We start from the raw sequence: 18004 nt of genomic DNA, 5'->3' as shown, positions 1-18004 counted from the left end.
CTTTTAAGTATTTTTAATGTTAGAGTGGATCTGAACTTCATTTATAAATTCTGCAGGTCACAAAATTCCATGTGTATAATAAAGGTATATTATTCTCCAAGGACAAGGTTTCTTCTGCAAAACCCATCTGTCAATGGTTGTTCTGTGTTGAAATTCAACCTAAATTCTCTGTTGAATCTTTTTTATAGCTGGGTCATCTGTACATTACATTGCATCACTTAACAAGCCATCTGCAGCTAGTTTTGACCTCTGGGTTTGGGATGCTTTCATTTCCAGGCTAATTGGTGTTTAAAGTTTTTAACTTTGGAGATTAGTTGGCATTGTGGATAAATCCCAGATGGGTCCTGGGTCCCTTGCTGCTGCAGTGTTGGAAAGTTCAGATTTTTCTGGGTTTTTGCCGGGTACCATTAATTTTTGTTGATGTAACAATTTTGTCCATTGCATTTAATTACTTCTAAGCTAGGCCATATAATTTCTCTATTTAGTGGGTAGGAATTATTAGTTTAGGTGTACCATTAGTTTAGGTGTCTCATGTGCTTCATCATGTTACTCATGTATGCTGAAGAATAGTTATCTGTCAAGCTACATAGTTCCCAGTTGGCTTGTATAAAGAGCTTGTTTTTGTTGGGGAATTATTGGGGATGGTTTTGTCTCCCAGATCTGTTTTAGCATGAAGTTAGAGAACTAAGGTAATTAACAAAGATAGGATTTTGGTCCACGTTGGTTTGCTGATAGAATCTCTACTTCTGTGCAATTGCAGACTGTGAAGAAAGAAAGAAAGAAAGAAAGAAAAGGAAGATTGTGTTGAACATGGTTGTGTGGAATGGAGTTCTAGTTTAGTGGTTATAAAGTTGTCTTGTGTGGCCCATGTGTGAGAGAGAGAGAGAGAGAGAGAGAGAGAGAGAGAGAGATTTGTTTGAGCAAGAATAAGATCCATAGAGGATAAGGGGTGCTATAACAACCATGGACCAACTCAGGAGATTTCTGGCAGCAGTGCTATAAATTTTGAGTTTCACAAAGCAAATGGAGCTAGCCGTACCCCTCATCATCGAACAGCCTTAGGCAAACCAACGCCATCAAAATGGGATGATGCACAAAAATGGCTAGTGGGGCTGTCAAGAGGACCAGACAAAAACCAATCCAAAACCAAGCCCAGAAACTCAAATGCAGATGACTTGAGACTCATAGCTCCTGTGTCACAGAAGGAGCAGGATTATTCAAGTGGAGAGGATGATGGGGTAGAAGATCAACAAGAAGAAGAGGAAAATGGATGTGATGGCTCTGCAAGGCCAAATCAATATGATGTGGAGACAAAGAAAGTGGACTGTGATGACGCAGTTTGGAGAAGCAACAAACCAACGGAAAACTCAACGGCAGCTATGAAATCTATATGTTTGAGAGACATGGGAACAGAAATGACCCCCATAGCAAGCCAAGAGCCTTCAAGAACTGCCACCCCTATTAGAGCCACAACTCCGGCGGTACGGAGCCCTATAGCTTCAGGATCCTCCACCCCAATAAGGCCATGCCAACATGGGATGCAAGCTAGTCAGGGCTATCAAAAATCCACTGATGGCAGAAGTAGTCATGAGGCCAAGTCTTGTGGGAGAGGAAGTGGTGCAGCCAAAAGGTATGTAGAAGAATCAAATGCTTGCAAGAGTATGCCTGACAACCAGAACTCAGATCAAGTTAGGAAACCAAGTCCCCTAGAAACTCGAGCAATGGCTTGGGATGAGGCAGAACGTGCTAAATACATGGCAAAGTGAGAGGTTACTAATATTCTTTTCCCCGGCTAGTTATAATCAGTTGCAATTAATTATATATGCAGCACTTTAGTATTTTCTACTCAAATGTCAGGACTTATTGGGCCAAGTTTGCTTACATAGGCCATCTGAGGCCTTAAACTTTCAATTATAGCTAGCTGGGTACATCTTAAATTTGTAATGTTATGTAGGTATAAAAGCGAAGAGGTCAGAATACAAGTGTTGCGTCAATTCAGCTGCACCAAAATGGATTCAGCTGCATCCTCAACTTGTGATACTCGCAAGTGCACGAGCCGTTCGGTAGTATAGCATATGTAAGTGCGAGGTCGATTCCACAGGGATTGGTGATTGAATAATCCAATTCAGTTTTCCTACACAAAACAGAAAAACAAGAAAGAAAATAAATAAAACAAGAAAGAAAGAAAAGAAAATAACTCAAGCAAATAAGTTTCCAAGTTCAATTAGATTAACGGATTGATTCTAGCTAAAGTATGATTAAGCCATGGTGTTTGGTCCTAACGTATTCCTAATTCCCTAATTTGATCATCTGTTGTCTAACCTAAACTAAGCATTATGAATCCATTAAGCATAGAAGAACATTTTAAACAACCAAGTATGTATCTAATCCCTGTTGTCGAATGTCCATACATACTCTTCCTATTCATAGTTCAATTCGAATTAAAGCATGCTACTCTTAATTCAAACCAAGATAGCTAACATGCAAGCCTAAATAGTGATCAATCATTCAAACTAGCATATTAACTTATAAGCATAATGAATAAGAACAAAAACCATAATTGAAACTTGGAAACTAATCAAACTTGAAACTAAAGAAAAGAATTTACATAACAATGAAAAGTAAAGTGGAACTAAGAAAAACTTAAGGAGAATTTCAGCACAAAGATTTCATTACAACAATTGAAAACTAGAAAGAGAAACTAAGAGAATTTGAGGGAGAGAAGGGAGGGGAGCTCTAGAGAAGTGTTTGAGAGCTCCCCCCCTTAGGGGTGTGTTTTGAAGCTTGAAGACTTCTCTATTTATAGGGCTAAGAGGGAGGAACAACATGATGAAATCCAACACCACCATTCCTCTTTTAATACAATCCATAACTCCCACTTCATCTTGTCTATGTTAGTGTGGTTGGAATTAATTCCATCCCATACTTCTTTTGCTGCACCTCAAGCTTTCTTCACATGAGTTTTCAAAGGTGTTCAATTGTGGCTGCCTTTTGCTGCCAACCTGTGTGGGTTTTCTTTTGGTTGCTAGAAAAAACGATTCCTGAACCAGGCTTGGTGTAGAAAGGCCTGAGGTTTCAATATGTATCCAATGGGGCTCAAATTTGGATATGTCATAATAGATACCCATTGAAAAAACTTTTATGAAGAATGTATTCCTATCTGAGAAGTACAAGTGTACGTTTTGGGCCTTGCAAGTTGACTGCCGAAAATAGACTCGAATTGACTTCATTTCTTTTTGCTTCACATGCATGCACATTCTTTCTCTTTGATAGCTCCAGCATATACCAACTAATCCCACTAGCAGCCTGGAAAGTGCTTCTTGATTTATCCAAACATATTTCCCACAATGCCTTGTTTTTGCTCCTTTAGACTTTCATAGCTGGAATGCCTATGTCATGCATAACAATGCATTGCAGTCAGATTGTGGGCTTGTTTTGGGCTTGATCTTCCCTCCTAAAAAATCTGGAAAAATATGGATCTTTAAACCCTTTGAATTATCTTTCCAAGCATATGCAGCCCAACTCAAGAAAAAATCGGAAAGACCTTCAAATGTCATTTTTGGCCCAGTAACACAGATGTTGCCGAATTTGACCTTTAGCTGCCAAAACTTGCATAACTTCCTCTAGGAGACTCGGAATCATGAACCGTAAAATTCTCCAAAAACTAGACTTCCTTATATTTCCAATGATGTATGGCTCGTTATCTGGTTCTTCTTGAGTAAGTACAGTCCAATCCGTGAAGTTGACTGATCTGCAAACACCGTTTTGAGCTAACTTGTCTCCAAAATGCATTTAATGAGTCTCAAGCTTATTACACTGAAACAAACACAAAACTTATTAAAAGCACAAGTTTAACTTAAAAACATAACCCAATCATAAGTTAGAAGGATACAAAATGATATGTAATTATGCACCGATCAACAAGCCTGGGAAAATCATGAGAAGAGGAAAGCTGAGATGGAAATGAGAAAAATGGAGGTACTGATTCTCTAGATTCTGTTCTTTATCTTTTCAGAAGATTTCCATTTACTCTCCTTTGTTTAGATCCTAGATTTTGTTTTGTGAGTCTTTAAATCAGTTTGTATGCCACACATGTTTGCTGGTACCTAGTAGCCAAGAAGTTCAAGCTTCTCCAAATTGCAAAAAGAACCAAGCATCAGCTAAGATTGCTTTTCATGAAAAAAAAAATACAGATCCAAATCACTGTCTTGGGCTTCATAACAATGAAAAACTTGCACTGGCATGAATCAGTTTTTCCCGAATCATTTATCTTTGCACCGATTCATACTGAAATTATTGCCTTCTTGGTGTTATGACCAGAAACTCATGAAAATGGTGGCAAAGATGCCCAACCAGTTTCCTATCTATTAACTTCAAAGTAGGACATAACAATGGCTTTGCAGTTTATATATTAACTGCAAATCAATGCCTCCCCGGGTACTATGTATAAGTGTGATTGCAAATGCTCAGACTGCCACAACAATATCTACAAGTCTGTCCAAATAACACCAAAAGCAATTAGCTCTGGTTCACAGATATGGAATCCAATGCAATAGCATTCTTAGAGCTTTCTGACATGTTGTTTGCTTTGTTATTAGGTGAAAGCTGAGAGAATGAAAGCTCGGGGTCAAGAAAAGTTAACGAATAAACTTGCTGCGACTAGAAGAATAGCTGAAGAAAAGAGGGCTAATGCAGAGGCCAAACTCAATGCAAAAGCTTTAAGAACTTCAGAAAAGGCAGATTGCATAAGGAGGACTGGCCTTTTGCCCTTTACATTCTCATTTAAGTTGCCTTCTCTTTGCTGGTAGCAATATCTTTAGTACATGTAACATCTACTAGTTCTTTTTCTTTTTCTGCCACTTATTGAATATGCAATTGAACCTTGTGGATCTATTGTGGAGTTTATCATTTTTGTTAACTGTTTGAAACATGCATTTAAGGGAAGGGGTAGGTTCCTTAAATAATTTGTGAACACCCACCCCATTCACAAATACCTCTTTTACTCTCCTTTTTATTTTTTAACATTAATTTCTTATTTTTGAGTATGTGAACCCTTCGGCCCCAAAATGCTCCATTTCCTACCACAGGGCAAAAATCTGAGAAATTTGTATGTCTGTATTCTTTACTATGGGGCCAAACATGTAACTTGCTGTCATCATGATTCATGTGGAACGATGATTCCTTCCATAAACCAATATCAGGGTTTCCAGATTGTGTTTGGAGAATATTATGGTGGCGTGGCTCTATAGATGGGAATATAGTAAGTAGAATTTGGTTGAAAAGGATTGAACGAAATGGAGACAAGCTAATTATTACTGGCATTTTCCTCATCAACGGATTGGACTCGAGATCGCTTCTAACATTGGGCATATGAGTACCAGTAAACTAAGAGTTAGTTGATAAATCAATAAGTTTGAGGTTTCATAAAAATGTCATTGGGCCAACTATTTTCACCAGGGCGAAATGTTTGGCTTTAAAATGTAACTAAGGTCTAAGAGCAACATTTTGTTGTGACGATAATAGAAACGTTTATCTCACTACTTGTAGCCTTGTAGCCTCAATGATAGAGCACTTTAGCCTCTTATTCATGCAAGAGTTCAACTTTCACTCTCGTCCTCCACCTAATGAATCTCACAAAACATTAAGAATGTTAAAACAAATGATAGGATGGTTAGATTGAAAGATGAAGATATATGTGGCCTATCTTGTATGCACGATAACCTCTTATGTTGAAAATCATTATGGTCCATGGACAGAGCACGGGTTAAATGCATTTGATCAAAATCCAACTCGACTTCCCCCATGGACTAAAATAATCCAAGATTAGATAGAAATACAATGCTTAGAAAACATATGATTACACCAAACCAACGAATTCAAATAATTTTATATTTTAGGTCAAAATAATACTTGCTAGAGAAATAATTTGTGTTACGGTCACACTGAAGAAAAAAAAAATTATCATCAGAGACCGATTAGTTAGTTTGCTAAAAAAGGAATAACCTAGAACATAAACGAGTGTAAAATCCCAAAAAAGGAAATTAAGAAGTCCCCTCTAGAGTTCAGTGGGATTATCTTTTGATAGTTAAGAGCATACACAATTATGCTCCTTATTTTTTAGTTAAAATTTAGCTAAAAACACTAGAAAGCTATTTTAGGAGCTCCTTATAAAATTTCAATATGCTCCCTACTTTAAGGAATCGTAAATGATTTATTACTTTTTTTTAGTTTAGCATAAATGGTCCCTCTTCATATAAAATAATAATAATAAATAGTTAGTATTAAATAAATGCTTAAAATATGATTAAAGTAAAGCAACATTTAATTATAAGGAGCCATGAGTCTTTTCTCTCTCCTCAGATTTAGGAGAGGTCTCCTTATTTTAGGAGTTGGATAGGGAGAATGGTTGGAGGTAGGTTTTCTCACTTCATCCCTAAATTTTATCTAAAGAGGTGGTTTAGGTCCAATTTGGCATTGCTATGCTGTGAAAATAATCGTTGTTAGATTTGCTGTGCGCGAAATCAACTGTGAGATAAAGAAGTTTGGCGTTTGGTAAACTTTTTGTTATAAATGATGTTTGTACAATAATCAATTTCTGAGTGTTTGATAAATTTTTTTGTGAAAGTGCTATGAGCTGTGTATAATGGCTAAAAAAGACATTATGTTGAAATGATTGTTCAAGTGTTTGGTAAAAGAAAAAGCACTTTCACTTTATCTTATATATATGTATTAAATATGTTTCCATTACACCCTAAAATTTATTTTAATTATAAAATAAATAAAGTATTCCATTAAAAATAAATATATTATCAATAATATGGTCATAAAAAAATTAAGCTAGTCATAAACAAGCAATCATATACATTTCTAAGTAGATGAACTCATTAAACTTGGGGCTATATGATTTCTCAATGCCTCCATTTCTTATGTTACAGGACCATCTTCTTGTTACGCATCAACCTCTCTCTCAATCTCTTCACCTTGAATACCATTTAGGTTATCTTCACTTTCATCAAAATGACAATCACGTTTGTCTTTTTATATAGTTATGAAGTGTTATGGTTGCAATAACTATTTTTATTTGTTTTGCAAAATGATAACTAGGCATGTCTTGTAAAGTACTCTATCTCTTTTTTCATACTCCAAAAGTGCATTCAATAACACTTCTAAGGGAAGAGTGTGCATGGTTGAATACCTCTTTATGACCCATTGGTTGAACACCCCTATGAAAATCAGGAAGATGATATCTTTCACCTTTATATGGTCCTAAGTAGCCAATCATTTGTGGGTATCTCTCATCTACTAGATAATATTTTCCTAAAAAAGATATTTAATTGATTATTCACAATGTAAAAAACTTAAGGGAATACTAGTGATTTACCCCCTAAACTTGTAGCTAATTTTCGATTTGCCCCCTATTCTTTTTTTAGAAAATTAAGGATCTCAATTATTATTTTTTGTCAATTTCCCCCCTACCGTTAGATTCACTCACATTTCATCCAATTAGTGTTAAGAATGGTTACATGACCAAGGCATGTGACACTTAATTAATTATAAAATAATGTTATAAAACAATAAAGAAAAAAATTGAAAACAAAAACATTTCCTAGCCCCATCTTGCTCCCACCAATCCCTAGCCTCCCCCACCGTCATCCCCTAGCCAACCCACCATACTCTCTCTCTCTCTCTCTCTCTCTCTCTCTCTCTCTCAACACAACAAGCACAAAATACACAAATCTACTTGCCCTTCAAGGCCAATCAAGAGCCACCATTCTCTACTCTTACTATTATTGCGCAAGGCCAATCAATAGAGAAACCATGCCTTCCACTGCTGCAACAACAACATGCACATGGGTTAAGCCTGTTACTACTAGAAGACACCACATTTCTTGTACGAACTCTTCAAATTTAGCTACAAACCAATTGGGTTTTTCCCCCTCTTCCTCCTCAAGCTCAATTTTCTTCAGTAGAAAACCCATTCACAGAAAATCAACCCCAAACACACTCACTTGCTCTCTCCAAGCCTCCTCTCTTCTCCAAATACCCAAACACACCTCTTCATATCAGTAGCCTTCCTCATCTTCATCAACCACCCTTTTCACTTCCTCTACCACTTCCAACCCAAAAGAAAACACGACCCAAAAGTCCCAAATTTCTTCTAAATCCTCAAAGCCAGTGCCCCAGTAATGGAACTTCCTACAGAAAGCAACAGCCATAGCCTTGGACGCAATGGAGAGCGCTCTGCTATCAAAAGAGCAGCAACACCCACTTCCAAGAACAGCTTACCTAAACACCCCCACCACTCCCCCCTTATGTATTTTTCATCCCTCGAACCCAGCCTACCCCACCTCTCCTCCAGGTTTTTCTTCTCCTCCCATTCCCCCATGACCACTACCCTCCACTCCCAGACCAATCCCCCACCCCACAAACCCCTCACCTCACCTCCCCCTTTCTATTTTTTAACCCCTGAGCCCAGCCCCCCTTGGGTTTTCTTCTCCTCCCATTCCCCATGTGACCATCATCCTCCACCCTCAGACCAATCCTCCATCCCCAGATCAATCCCCCACCCCACAGATCCCTCCCCCCTCCTCCTCATTCTTTTTGTTCTCTCCCTAGCCGAGACCCATCCCCCAGCCCCCAGCCCTTGCCTCTAGACCCATCCCTCCCTTGCACTCAAAGTGGCTGTGAGGTGCTTTACCGGAGAATCCCACCTTAGGAAATTGCAGATTGGAGCAACATTTGGAGCTTCTGGGCAACTACACCCTCTGCGACAAATTAAGAGAGAGAGAGAGAGAGAGAGAGAGAGAGAGAGAGAGAGAGAGAGAGTTTATTTCAATTTTCTGTTTTTTATTTTATTTTTTATTATTTATTTATTTTTAACATACAAAATGGCCACTTTATCCTCATATTTAACGGCAAATTGGATGAAATGTTGCAGATTTAAATGGTAGGGGGGAAGTTGGCAAAAAAAAGAGAGTTCATATCCTTAATTTTCTAAAAAAAAAAGGGATGTTCACTAGCTTCACAACCACCGCCACCGCCACCACCACCACAACCACCGCCTACTCCACCACCTCCACCACCACCAGCACCACCTCCTCCAAAACCTCCACATCCACCACCACCTCCACAACCAACACCACCTCCACCACCATGCTGCCACCACCACCACCACCACCACCACCACCACCACCACCACCACCACCACCACCACCACCACCACCACCACCACCACCACCACTACCATAACCACCAACTCCACCTTCATCACCACCACCACCTCCACTCCATCATTACCACTACCACCACATGATTAGTACATAACACTTTTAACATCATGTCTATTTTAGTCATTATTCGCAATTATAACAATTTTATATTAAAATTTACCAAATGTTTTTTACACTGCTTTTTGTACTAACATCACTTTAAAAATACTGTTTACCAAACATGAAGTTGCTTTACTTTACAGCTAATTGTTTTCAAAGCATAGCAAAAACAAATTTTTTTTTAAAAGTGACAGCAATCCCAAACTGGGCCGAAGATAAGCGGTGCCACATTGACAAAAATCTAATAGGAAATCTGGATAATTGCTCCCGAATCGACATGTGTCACTCGAAAATCATATCTGAAAAATTATTATGATTCCTTCAGGATAAGACGTGTCACGTGGACACAAAATCTTATAAAAAAATCTTGTTAAATGCTTATCAAAGTACACGTGTCATATATAAAATATTGTCTCTAAATAGTAGTTTAATTAAATTAAAAATATATATAATTGTGGAATGTATAAGCGTTGTACCATAGTTTTTCTCAAAATAATAAAATATGAAAGGCCCTAAAATATAGCCCTCAAAATGAAAAAAAGGGTAGGAAAGAGCTTGAACGACCGATTTCACAAGAGGTCGAATATACCCATTATCATGCTTGTCAACGAGATTCCAAGGCGCTTCATCGGAAGAAAGATTCCCCAAAATGCGATGCCAAAAAGTGAGTTTAAGTTCTAAGCCCATCTTTAGTTGGAGTTCTCCTACAGCCCTTGGGAATGACCTTAAACGAGAGGGAATTTCCTTTGGCTGTCGGTCCAGTTCCAGTATCAATATTCCAGTCTAAATAAATAGGGGGGGTTGACCACATCTGTCGAAGTAAAGAAGACAATCAATCCCAATCGATGAGAACGAAGTATTTGATTCTTCGACTTGAGATGGAAAAATTTAACTATACACTATTCTTTAAAAAATTAATATTTTAAAGGGCTAAATTTATAGCCCTGGACTACATTTAGCCATGTGACTGGAGATGGCCTAATGGCTTTGGCTCACAGTAATTCTTTGATAAAAGTGATTTTCAACCCTTTTACCAAAAGGGCTTGGACTTCAAAAAATTTCAAAAAATCACTTATGGCCCCAAATAAGCAATGCCAAACGAGTAATTAGGCCAGTTTGGCATTGCTGTGTTGTGAAAATAATCGCTGTAAGATTTGCTGTGAGAGAAAGCAGTTTCGCGTTTAGTAAACTTTTTGTTAAAAGTGTTGTTGGTATTGCTTCCCGCATAATCAGAAAATGATTGACGCATAATCATTAAACTCAGAGCATCTTCGAAACTGATTCCGACATAATCAAAATATGAAAGCACAACTGTTTTCACTTATAGCTTTCTCTCACAACAATTTTTAACAATAAATGATTTTCTCATAGTTTACCAAACGGATTGGGCTTTCCAAAATTTAAAAAAAATCACTTATCACTCCAAGTAAGCCAACGGGCACTTAGAGAGTCCATTGTAGATGCTCTGTCTATGATATTTTCAATAGAAAAATAAAAAAAATAGCAAAGAGAGTCTAAAATGCTTACCAAAAAAGAAAAAGAAAAAATGACAGGGAGTCAGTCAACCGATATTTAGCAATTTCATTAAAATAATTTAAACTAATTAAAAAAACAAAATAGAAGTAGCGAAACCAAAATTTCGCGAACCCAAAAGCCCAATCCGATCTCAAACACACACTCCTTCCCTCTCCGTCTTCGTTCGAGGGCTTTCTTTCGCTTACAATCGGCGCCGCCGCCTCTCTCTCTCTCGCTCTCTCTCTCTCACGTACCTTTTAGCAGTATCAACCAATCTATTTCAAACCCTAATTCCCACAGCTATACCTATATTTTTCAATTTCTTGTTTCAATTCCTAGGGTTTCATTTCCCAATTTTAATCGAATAATCTCCGAAGCTGCATAGCTCGTGGATCGAAGAAGTGCATGTTAGACTTTACTGCTTTCTTGTTTTAATCTCCTTTTGTTTTTAGATCTGAGTCTGTTTGGACTTAGGGTTACGTATTGATTTTCGTCGAAGTTTGTAACTTTGCAATTTAAATATTGGGGAATTAGTCGGGCTGATTTTGTGGGGGTTTAGGGTTAGGGTTTTATAGCTGACTTGAATTGGGATAAGGATTCCCTATTCTGCGGTTCTTTAGAGCTCGGATATATAAATATATGGCCACTGGAAGACATGGGGGTTATCGCGATAATGAGTTCAGGGACCGGGAGTCCAATTTTGATTTGCCCAGGAGGGATTTCGCTACGGCTAAGGAGGACTACGAACGGATGAGGAACGGAAATCGTGATGTTGAAAGGAGTCAAGGTAGGGATTTGAGAGATAGAATTAGGGTTAGGCAGAAGGATATAAAGGAGAGGAATGGTGGGTATCGCTCCTCTTCAAGCAGCAGCGGTGGTGGGGCTGGTAGTCGTGGGCCTAAGCAATGTGGGTTTTCTGTTAGGGCCTTGGACAGGGAACCTGGTGAATTGTCGAGTGAGAGCGGGTCTGATGATGCTATTGAATCTGCATCGCAGGTCAGAGAAAATGTGGTTTCAAAGGTCGTAGAGAATGGAACTGAGTCTCCGAAAGAGAGGAAAAGGAAGTATTCGCCCATTGTCTGGGATAGAGATGACAAAGGAATGAGTAATTCGTCGAAAACTAGGATTACAACTCCGCTGACAGCTCTTCCTCCTCCACCGCCTCCGTCTAGGGTATTTCATCAGTCTCCTAATGTTATTTCAGATAGCAGTGTACAAATATCTTCAGCTAAAATTGGTGAGGTCGATAATTTACAGTCTTCTTCTCCAGTTAAGCCTCCTGTGGAACATGGGTCTGTTAGCAATCGTGTATCGGAGTCTCCAGTAGGGCTATCTTCACAAAGTCAGCAATGGGGTGATGATCATGAAGCAGAGCAGATAGAAGATGAAGAATATGTCCCAACCCGGAATATATCATCTTCAAGATGGGCAGCGGGAAATAATTCTCCTGGTGATGAAGGAGAAATTTTAGGGAACGATCAAATGCCTAAAAGGAGGAAGAAAATTCCGCTTGTAGGGTCAGTAGAAGATGGAGTACGCAACAATTCGTTGACACCTGAGTCTGGGGAGCTTAAGAGAGATGGGTCTGAACGAGTCAGAGCGAGGTCATCCGATTCTGAAGAACAGGATGCCCATACTAGGTCTTCCAGTAGGAATGATTACCCTGATAATGACTCAGAGAGGGATGACTACATGGATACTGACAAGGAATATGGTAATAATGACTCTAGTGTTAGTCAGTCAGGTACAGATTCTGAGAATGACAATAACTCTCGTGAGACCTCAGAACCTGCAGCTCCTCCACAAAGAAGCGTAAACATGCTTCAGGGTTGTAGAAGTGTTGACGAGTTTGAGAGACTAAACAAGATAGATGAAGGCACTTATGGTGTTGTATATAGAGCCATGGATAAGAAAACTGGAGAAATTGTGGCCTTGAAGAAGGTAAAGATGGAGAAGGAAAGAGAAGGTTTTCCATTGACTTCTCTTAGGGAAATAAACATTCTTCTTTCATTTCATCACCCATCAATTGTCGATGTGAAGGAAGTGGTGGTGGGGAGTAACCTTGATAGTATTTTTATGGTGATGGAGTACATGGAACATGATCTTAAAGCACTAATGGAGACAAAGAAGGAGCCATTCAGTCAGAGTGAAGTTAAATGCCTTATGCTCCAGCTATTGGAAGGTGTCAAATATCTTCATGATAATTGGGTGCTTCATCGGGATTTGAAGACATCAAACCTGCTTTTGAATAATCGTGGTGAGTTGAAAATATGTGACTTTGGGTTGTCTCGTCAGTATGGGAGTCCTTTGAAACCGTATACTCATTTGGTGGTTACTCTTTGGTACAGGTGAGTTGCAATATCCCCTTCTGGTCTGCATTGCTATTTATAGCTGATCATATGATTTAGTTTTCATATCATCCTTAAAATGTTTTATGTTTACTCGTTTAACCTGTTACTTCCACTTTGATTGTATATTGACTTGTGGTTTCGCTGGTTTTCCATTTTTATTAAATTAAATTCGTTTTAATTTCAAGTAGTTGGATGCATACTTTTTTGTAAATTAGCTTGTTACTCCTGGTATCTCTCTTTGAATTTTGAGTTTGATGTTATCTCTGTTTCCAACTCAATTATGTTGGTCATGTTGGGTGATAACAACCATTGACCTCTCTTTACCCCTACCTCCCTCTGCCTGGTGTGCGTGTGCTTGTGTGTGTTCTATGTAGATTCATGGTTTTTCTATATCGGCAGAAGATTTAGTCGTTATCCTCTTTCAATGCAGGGCACCTGAACTCCTGTTGGGAGCAAAAGAATATTCAACGGCAATTGATATGTGGTCACTTGGTTGTATAATGGCTGAACTATTATCGAAGGAGCCACTTTTCAACGGGAAAACTGAATTTGATCAACTTGACAAGGTAAGTTAATTTTTGTTGATGTTTGATTACACTCTTACTCATTCACATACTTGTGGATTTATTTATTTATATTCACTAACTCTATAATCACTGCAGATTTTTAAAATCCTTGGCACACCAAATGAGACTATCTGGCCTGGATATTCCAAGCTTCCTGGAGTCAAGGTCAACTTTGTTAAGCACCCGTAAGTATGAATATATTTGTGAACTAATTCCCAACTTCGATTATGACATCATGGTGTTCTTATTCTTGCCTGTTTTCCCAGGCTTCCAGCTTTGGGTGATTCTGGTCTGGCTATCTGGCCTCCATTGGTGAAGCTTTCAGATACTAAGAATTTTCATTTATGTATTAACTACTGACCTGTTTTCTTCAGGTATAACCTTTTGCGCAAGAAGTTCCCAGCTACGTCATTTACTGGATCTCCAGTTCTTTCTGATGCTGGATTCAATTTGTTGAACAAGCTTTTAACTTATGATCCTGAGGAGGTGAGTTTGCTATCTAGACTTGCTTTATTTTGCTATTATTGGTATAGTTTACTTATACATGTACTGTATTTTATGCAGAGAATTACAGCTGCAGATGCTCTTAATCACGAGTGGTTTCGTGAAGTTCCTCTTCCCAAATCGAAGGAGTTCATGCCCACATTTCCTGCTCATCATGCTCAAGACAGGTATCTTGACCTCTAATGCTACAAACAATTCCCACCTGTAGTATTGCTTCTGGTTCCATTTTCCTGCATTTATCCAATTTATCCATGTTGTAAACAGGCGCACACGGAGAATATTGAAGAGTCCTGATCCCTTGGAAGAGCAACGTAGAAAGGAATTGCAGCAAGGGGAAATAGGAACTGGTGGTGTGTTTGGCTAGTAGAAATGAATCGGTGATCAGTGGCCTTGATACGCAATTGGACATGGCTGAGGTGAGAGACATGCATTGAAGGGAAGTTGCAAACATTCTATGTCAGACGATCATATGTGCTCTTTTTTAGCAGGCACTTCTTTGTGATTTGGGCGGAGATTTGTATTTTTTTTATGGCTCCTGTCAACCAGATTTGTTGCAGGTTAACTTTGTTCTTCATCTTTGATCATCGTATAGAATTGCATCTGTGACCCTGCTTTCATTGCGAGGTGTGGCATAATTGCCTTTTCTTTTAAAAAGAGAATCAGTTTCAACTGAAACTTGTGTATGTAACATATTTTCCTTGGTACATTGTAAACAGTTCTCCTTTGGTTTTCAATATTAGCACTGTCAATTATATTAGAACATATTTAATATTCACATTGTGTTTGCAAGAGACGGTTGGTGTGGAGTGGAGGGGGCGTTCTTTGCTTTTCCTTGACGAAGAATTTGACAATTACCATATTATTTTTTAAGGTAATCTGTTAATTTGATATCTGTGGGATGTTATGGGGGATGAAGATTTTAACCCATAAGGGTGTATTTAATTTCAATTTAGATGTTGGAACATACACTAATATAATGCGGTCTAACCTCAATTATGTCAATAATGCAAATCTTTGTCATGTCATAACTAACTCCTTGCATAAATGTGAAGGATTAGGTGAATCTTTGTAGAGCTGCGATGAATATGTTATCTTATCAGCATCCATGAAATATACCATATATCCATTTAAAACTTTTGTTTTTTAAGGAGAGGGCAAATATGTCTGTTCAGTAGCACTGCTTGGAAATTAAAAGTCCTCAAAAGGAAGAGGGGGACAAAAGAAAACCAAATTTGCTGCTTTTTTTAATCACTGGTTTGAGTCCGCACCTGATAGTGTGTTGTTCATTTAGTGTTCAAACGTTGCGTTAAAGTAAGCTCGTTATACCTGGAACTGAAGTGCTTACTAAGGTTAATTTGAAGGGCACAAGAGCTGTAACCTTTGCCATTCCCTTTTTCATCTGTGCCATGGTAGGAATTCAGATATCAGATATGAACTTGATTGCTTACTTAAGGAGGGGGTGATTCTTCTGTTTGCAAAATTTTAGTAAGGTCATAGTGAATTGATCTTTATTATATGGTTACGCTGTGTTGGTATAGCGGCCCATCCTTTATTTTCAGTGGCCTCGTTAGCTGTGTCTTAGTGGTTATTGGTATTTTCCCTCCATCAATACGTGTGGGCATGAAAAATGATTGACTTTGTCCATTTGTTGTCTTCTTTTGCTTCTGGTGTGCGTGAAGAATCAACATTTCACTAGTTCTAGAATTGTTTATGACATATATCTGCGTATGTCACTGCAGTATCAAAGCAAGCAGGTTGAGGAGGTTTCCTGCACTTCCAGGAATTTATAAAAACTTCAATTAGTTGTTCCTACAGGCTCTCACTAGAGGTACTATGCAAACCTTGGTTTGTTTAGATTTTGGTCTTATCTTCTTGGGATCTTATTGATTTTTTATGCGAATGATTCTTGACGGTATTTAGTGTTTGCTTTTTTTTTCTTCTTTTGTTCCAGAAGAATGTTTTAAGAAATGCATTAAAGGGAAAAAAAAAAAATACTGTGGTCTCAGTTCCTGGACAGTTCACATTCAAAAGTTGACAAAATGGAAGGTGCACGATGTGGCCCATTTAAGATGCTTCGTGTTTGTTCATATAATTGAATAAAAATCAATTCTGGTTAAAAACTGAATGCATACATTTTGAAATGTGAAGTGATACTGGTGATATACAACATGTTTTTCCATCTAGAAATTGCTTTTGTATATTTTTTTTGTTTCCCGCACTTTTTAGAGGACATAACTGGGGTTTTGGATAGCTGGTCCGTTTCTGGTCCAAATTCGTCCATACAAGGAACATTACTTCTCTGTCGCTTGAGATTAGAAATTTGCAGAGTGTAAAATTGTCTAGAACCAGAATAGCTTGATTTGTACATCATGGGAGTCAAATATACCATACGATTTAAAATGATTCAGTTCTGTGATATCTGATTGTCATTTGATCATGGAATTAGCAAAGAACAGCTGCTTGCATGAACGGATATTGCTTCTGTATTACTGAAGGGGCATGGAGGGCTGGGTACTTTTTAAAGGCTCCTGCATATATCTGTTGGAATGTGTAGTTTGGTTTAGATACACATCTTGTTGAAAACATTGAGTTTCTTCAAGTGTTCTTTGTCCATATGTTTTTCTAATTATAAATATGTATCAATCTTGATTCATGCAAATTCTGAAAATGGTGTTGCTCATTTGGTGGTGTGAAGATGAATGCGAAATTACTAATTTGTACCTTAACATGGATTATTAATATATAATGACCTTGTAGAGATACGATGTGAAGTTTGTAGTCTTGTATAAATATCCTGTGTCTGGGGCTGGGTTTAAGGAATTTTTTTCTCCTATAGTGGGACAGGAAGATCCTCATATTTTGATATCTGGTTATTGTTGCTTATGTGTGCATAATTCTATTATAGGCATGGCTGGAGTGGGATGGGTTGCTTGGAGATGGAATATAGTAAAGTGTCAGCTTCCCATTCACTTAACCAAATAGAATCCGAGGAGATTCAGTAAGCCTAGGTGGGATATAGAAAATACTTTGCCATATGCTTTGTGCAGGTGGTGACTGATGATATTCTACCAGCACACTTTCGACGTTAAGGTGGTGGTACAAATGTGAGTTAAAGGAGGTTGCTGATGGCTGATGAATTGTCCCAAACATCTAACGATCTGCCTATGTGCGACTAAATTCTGTTCCATGTACTTTAAAACGTCAGGTTTCATTTGCACACTGCAGTAATGTATTGATCATGTAATTTGTCTCGGTCCATTCCAGATATTTTATGGTTGATTTCTATGCTGTATTCTGTGTCAAGCGGCAATGAAACATTGTTAGCCCGTGCCATGACTCATGTTCTTGAACATCCATGATAACACTGGCTGATTTGGTAAAGTAGCAATAGATCAGGACAGTAAAGTTTTCTCATAGATGAGTGAACTGTCGGAACCTGGGATGCTGAAAGACCTTGTTTCTGTTTTGGGATCAAGTTTGAAACGCCTAATGATGCAATCTCTGTTAGGAGGGGGGCTGATGGTTTTGAGCCTTGCCAAGTGCACTGTGGTATACAAGCCATGCATGTATGATGTTTGATATCTTTAATAAAATTTTCAAGATCCGAGTGATTTTGGTTTATGGTTATTCTGCAAGACAGCCTCTGAATCGGCTTGGCCTTTCCTTTTAACATCCGACTTGTGCATCCCTTTTTATCTCAAAGGGCAGGGTGTCTTCCCTGGCAGATATTGCGATCTCA

The 18004-nt window shown here is 38.3% G+C and overlaps 2 protein-coding genes across 7 annotated transcripts; both read left to right on the top strand.

The window, feature by feature from the left end:
* Positions 1-926: 926 nt before the first annotated feature.
* LOC110753126 (Remorin family protein) lies at positions 927-4808 on the top strand (the record flags this gene model as incomplete). Its single annotated transcript, XM_088248201.1, has 4 exons — positions 927-1762; positions 1955-1989; positions 3926-3978; positions 4599-4808. Coding segments are annotated over 4 exons (1134 nt in total), but the record flags the coding sequence as incomplete, so codon positions are not given.
* Positions 4809-10943: 6135 nt separating this feature from the next.
* On the top strand, positions 10944-17886 carry LOC110753105 (Protein kinase superfamily protein). 6 transcript variants are annotated; one of them, XR_015836474.1, is made up of 10 exons: positions 10945-13192; positions 13626-13761; positions 13858-13946; positions 14136-14247; positions 14326-14432; positions 14530-14681; positions 15058-15136; positions 16005-16093; positions 16220-16311; positions 17171-17886. XR_015836474.1 is itself a non-coding variant. In XM_088254541.1 (6 exons), exons 1-5 carry the CDS (start codon positions 11484-11486, stop codon positions 14216-14218), a joined length of 2040 nt encoding a protein of 679 aa, XP_088110667.1. In that variant the 5' UTR covers positions 10944-11483; the 3' UTR covers positions 14219-14247; positions 14326-14433. The 6 variants fall into 6 exon arrangements, 2 of the variants coding, with proteins under 2 accessions (XP_088110667.1, XP_021809610.2); XR_015836473.1 differs by having other exon boundaries at positions 16217-16311; XR_015836472.1 differs by lacking the exon at positions 16220-16311.
* The last annotated feature ends 118 nt before the right edge of the window (positions 17887-18004 follow it).

The sequence above is a fragment of the Prunus avium genome, chromosome 1 (assembly GCF_965620075.1).
Source record: "Prunus avium chromosome 1, drPruAviu1.hap1.1, whole genome shotgun sequence".
Lineage (NCBI taxonomy): Eukaryota > Viridiplantae > Streptophyta > Magnoliopsida > Rosales > Rosaceae > Prunus > Prunus avium.
Note: the sequence above shows the minus strand (reverse complement) of the source record. Positions and strands in the feature narration are given on the sequence as shown.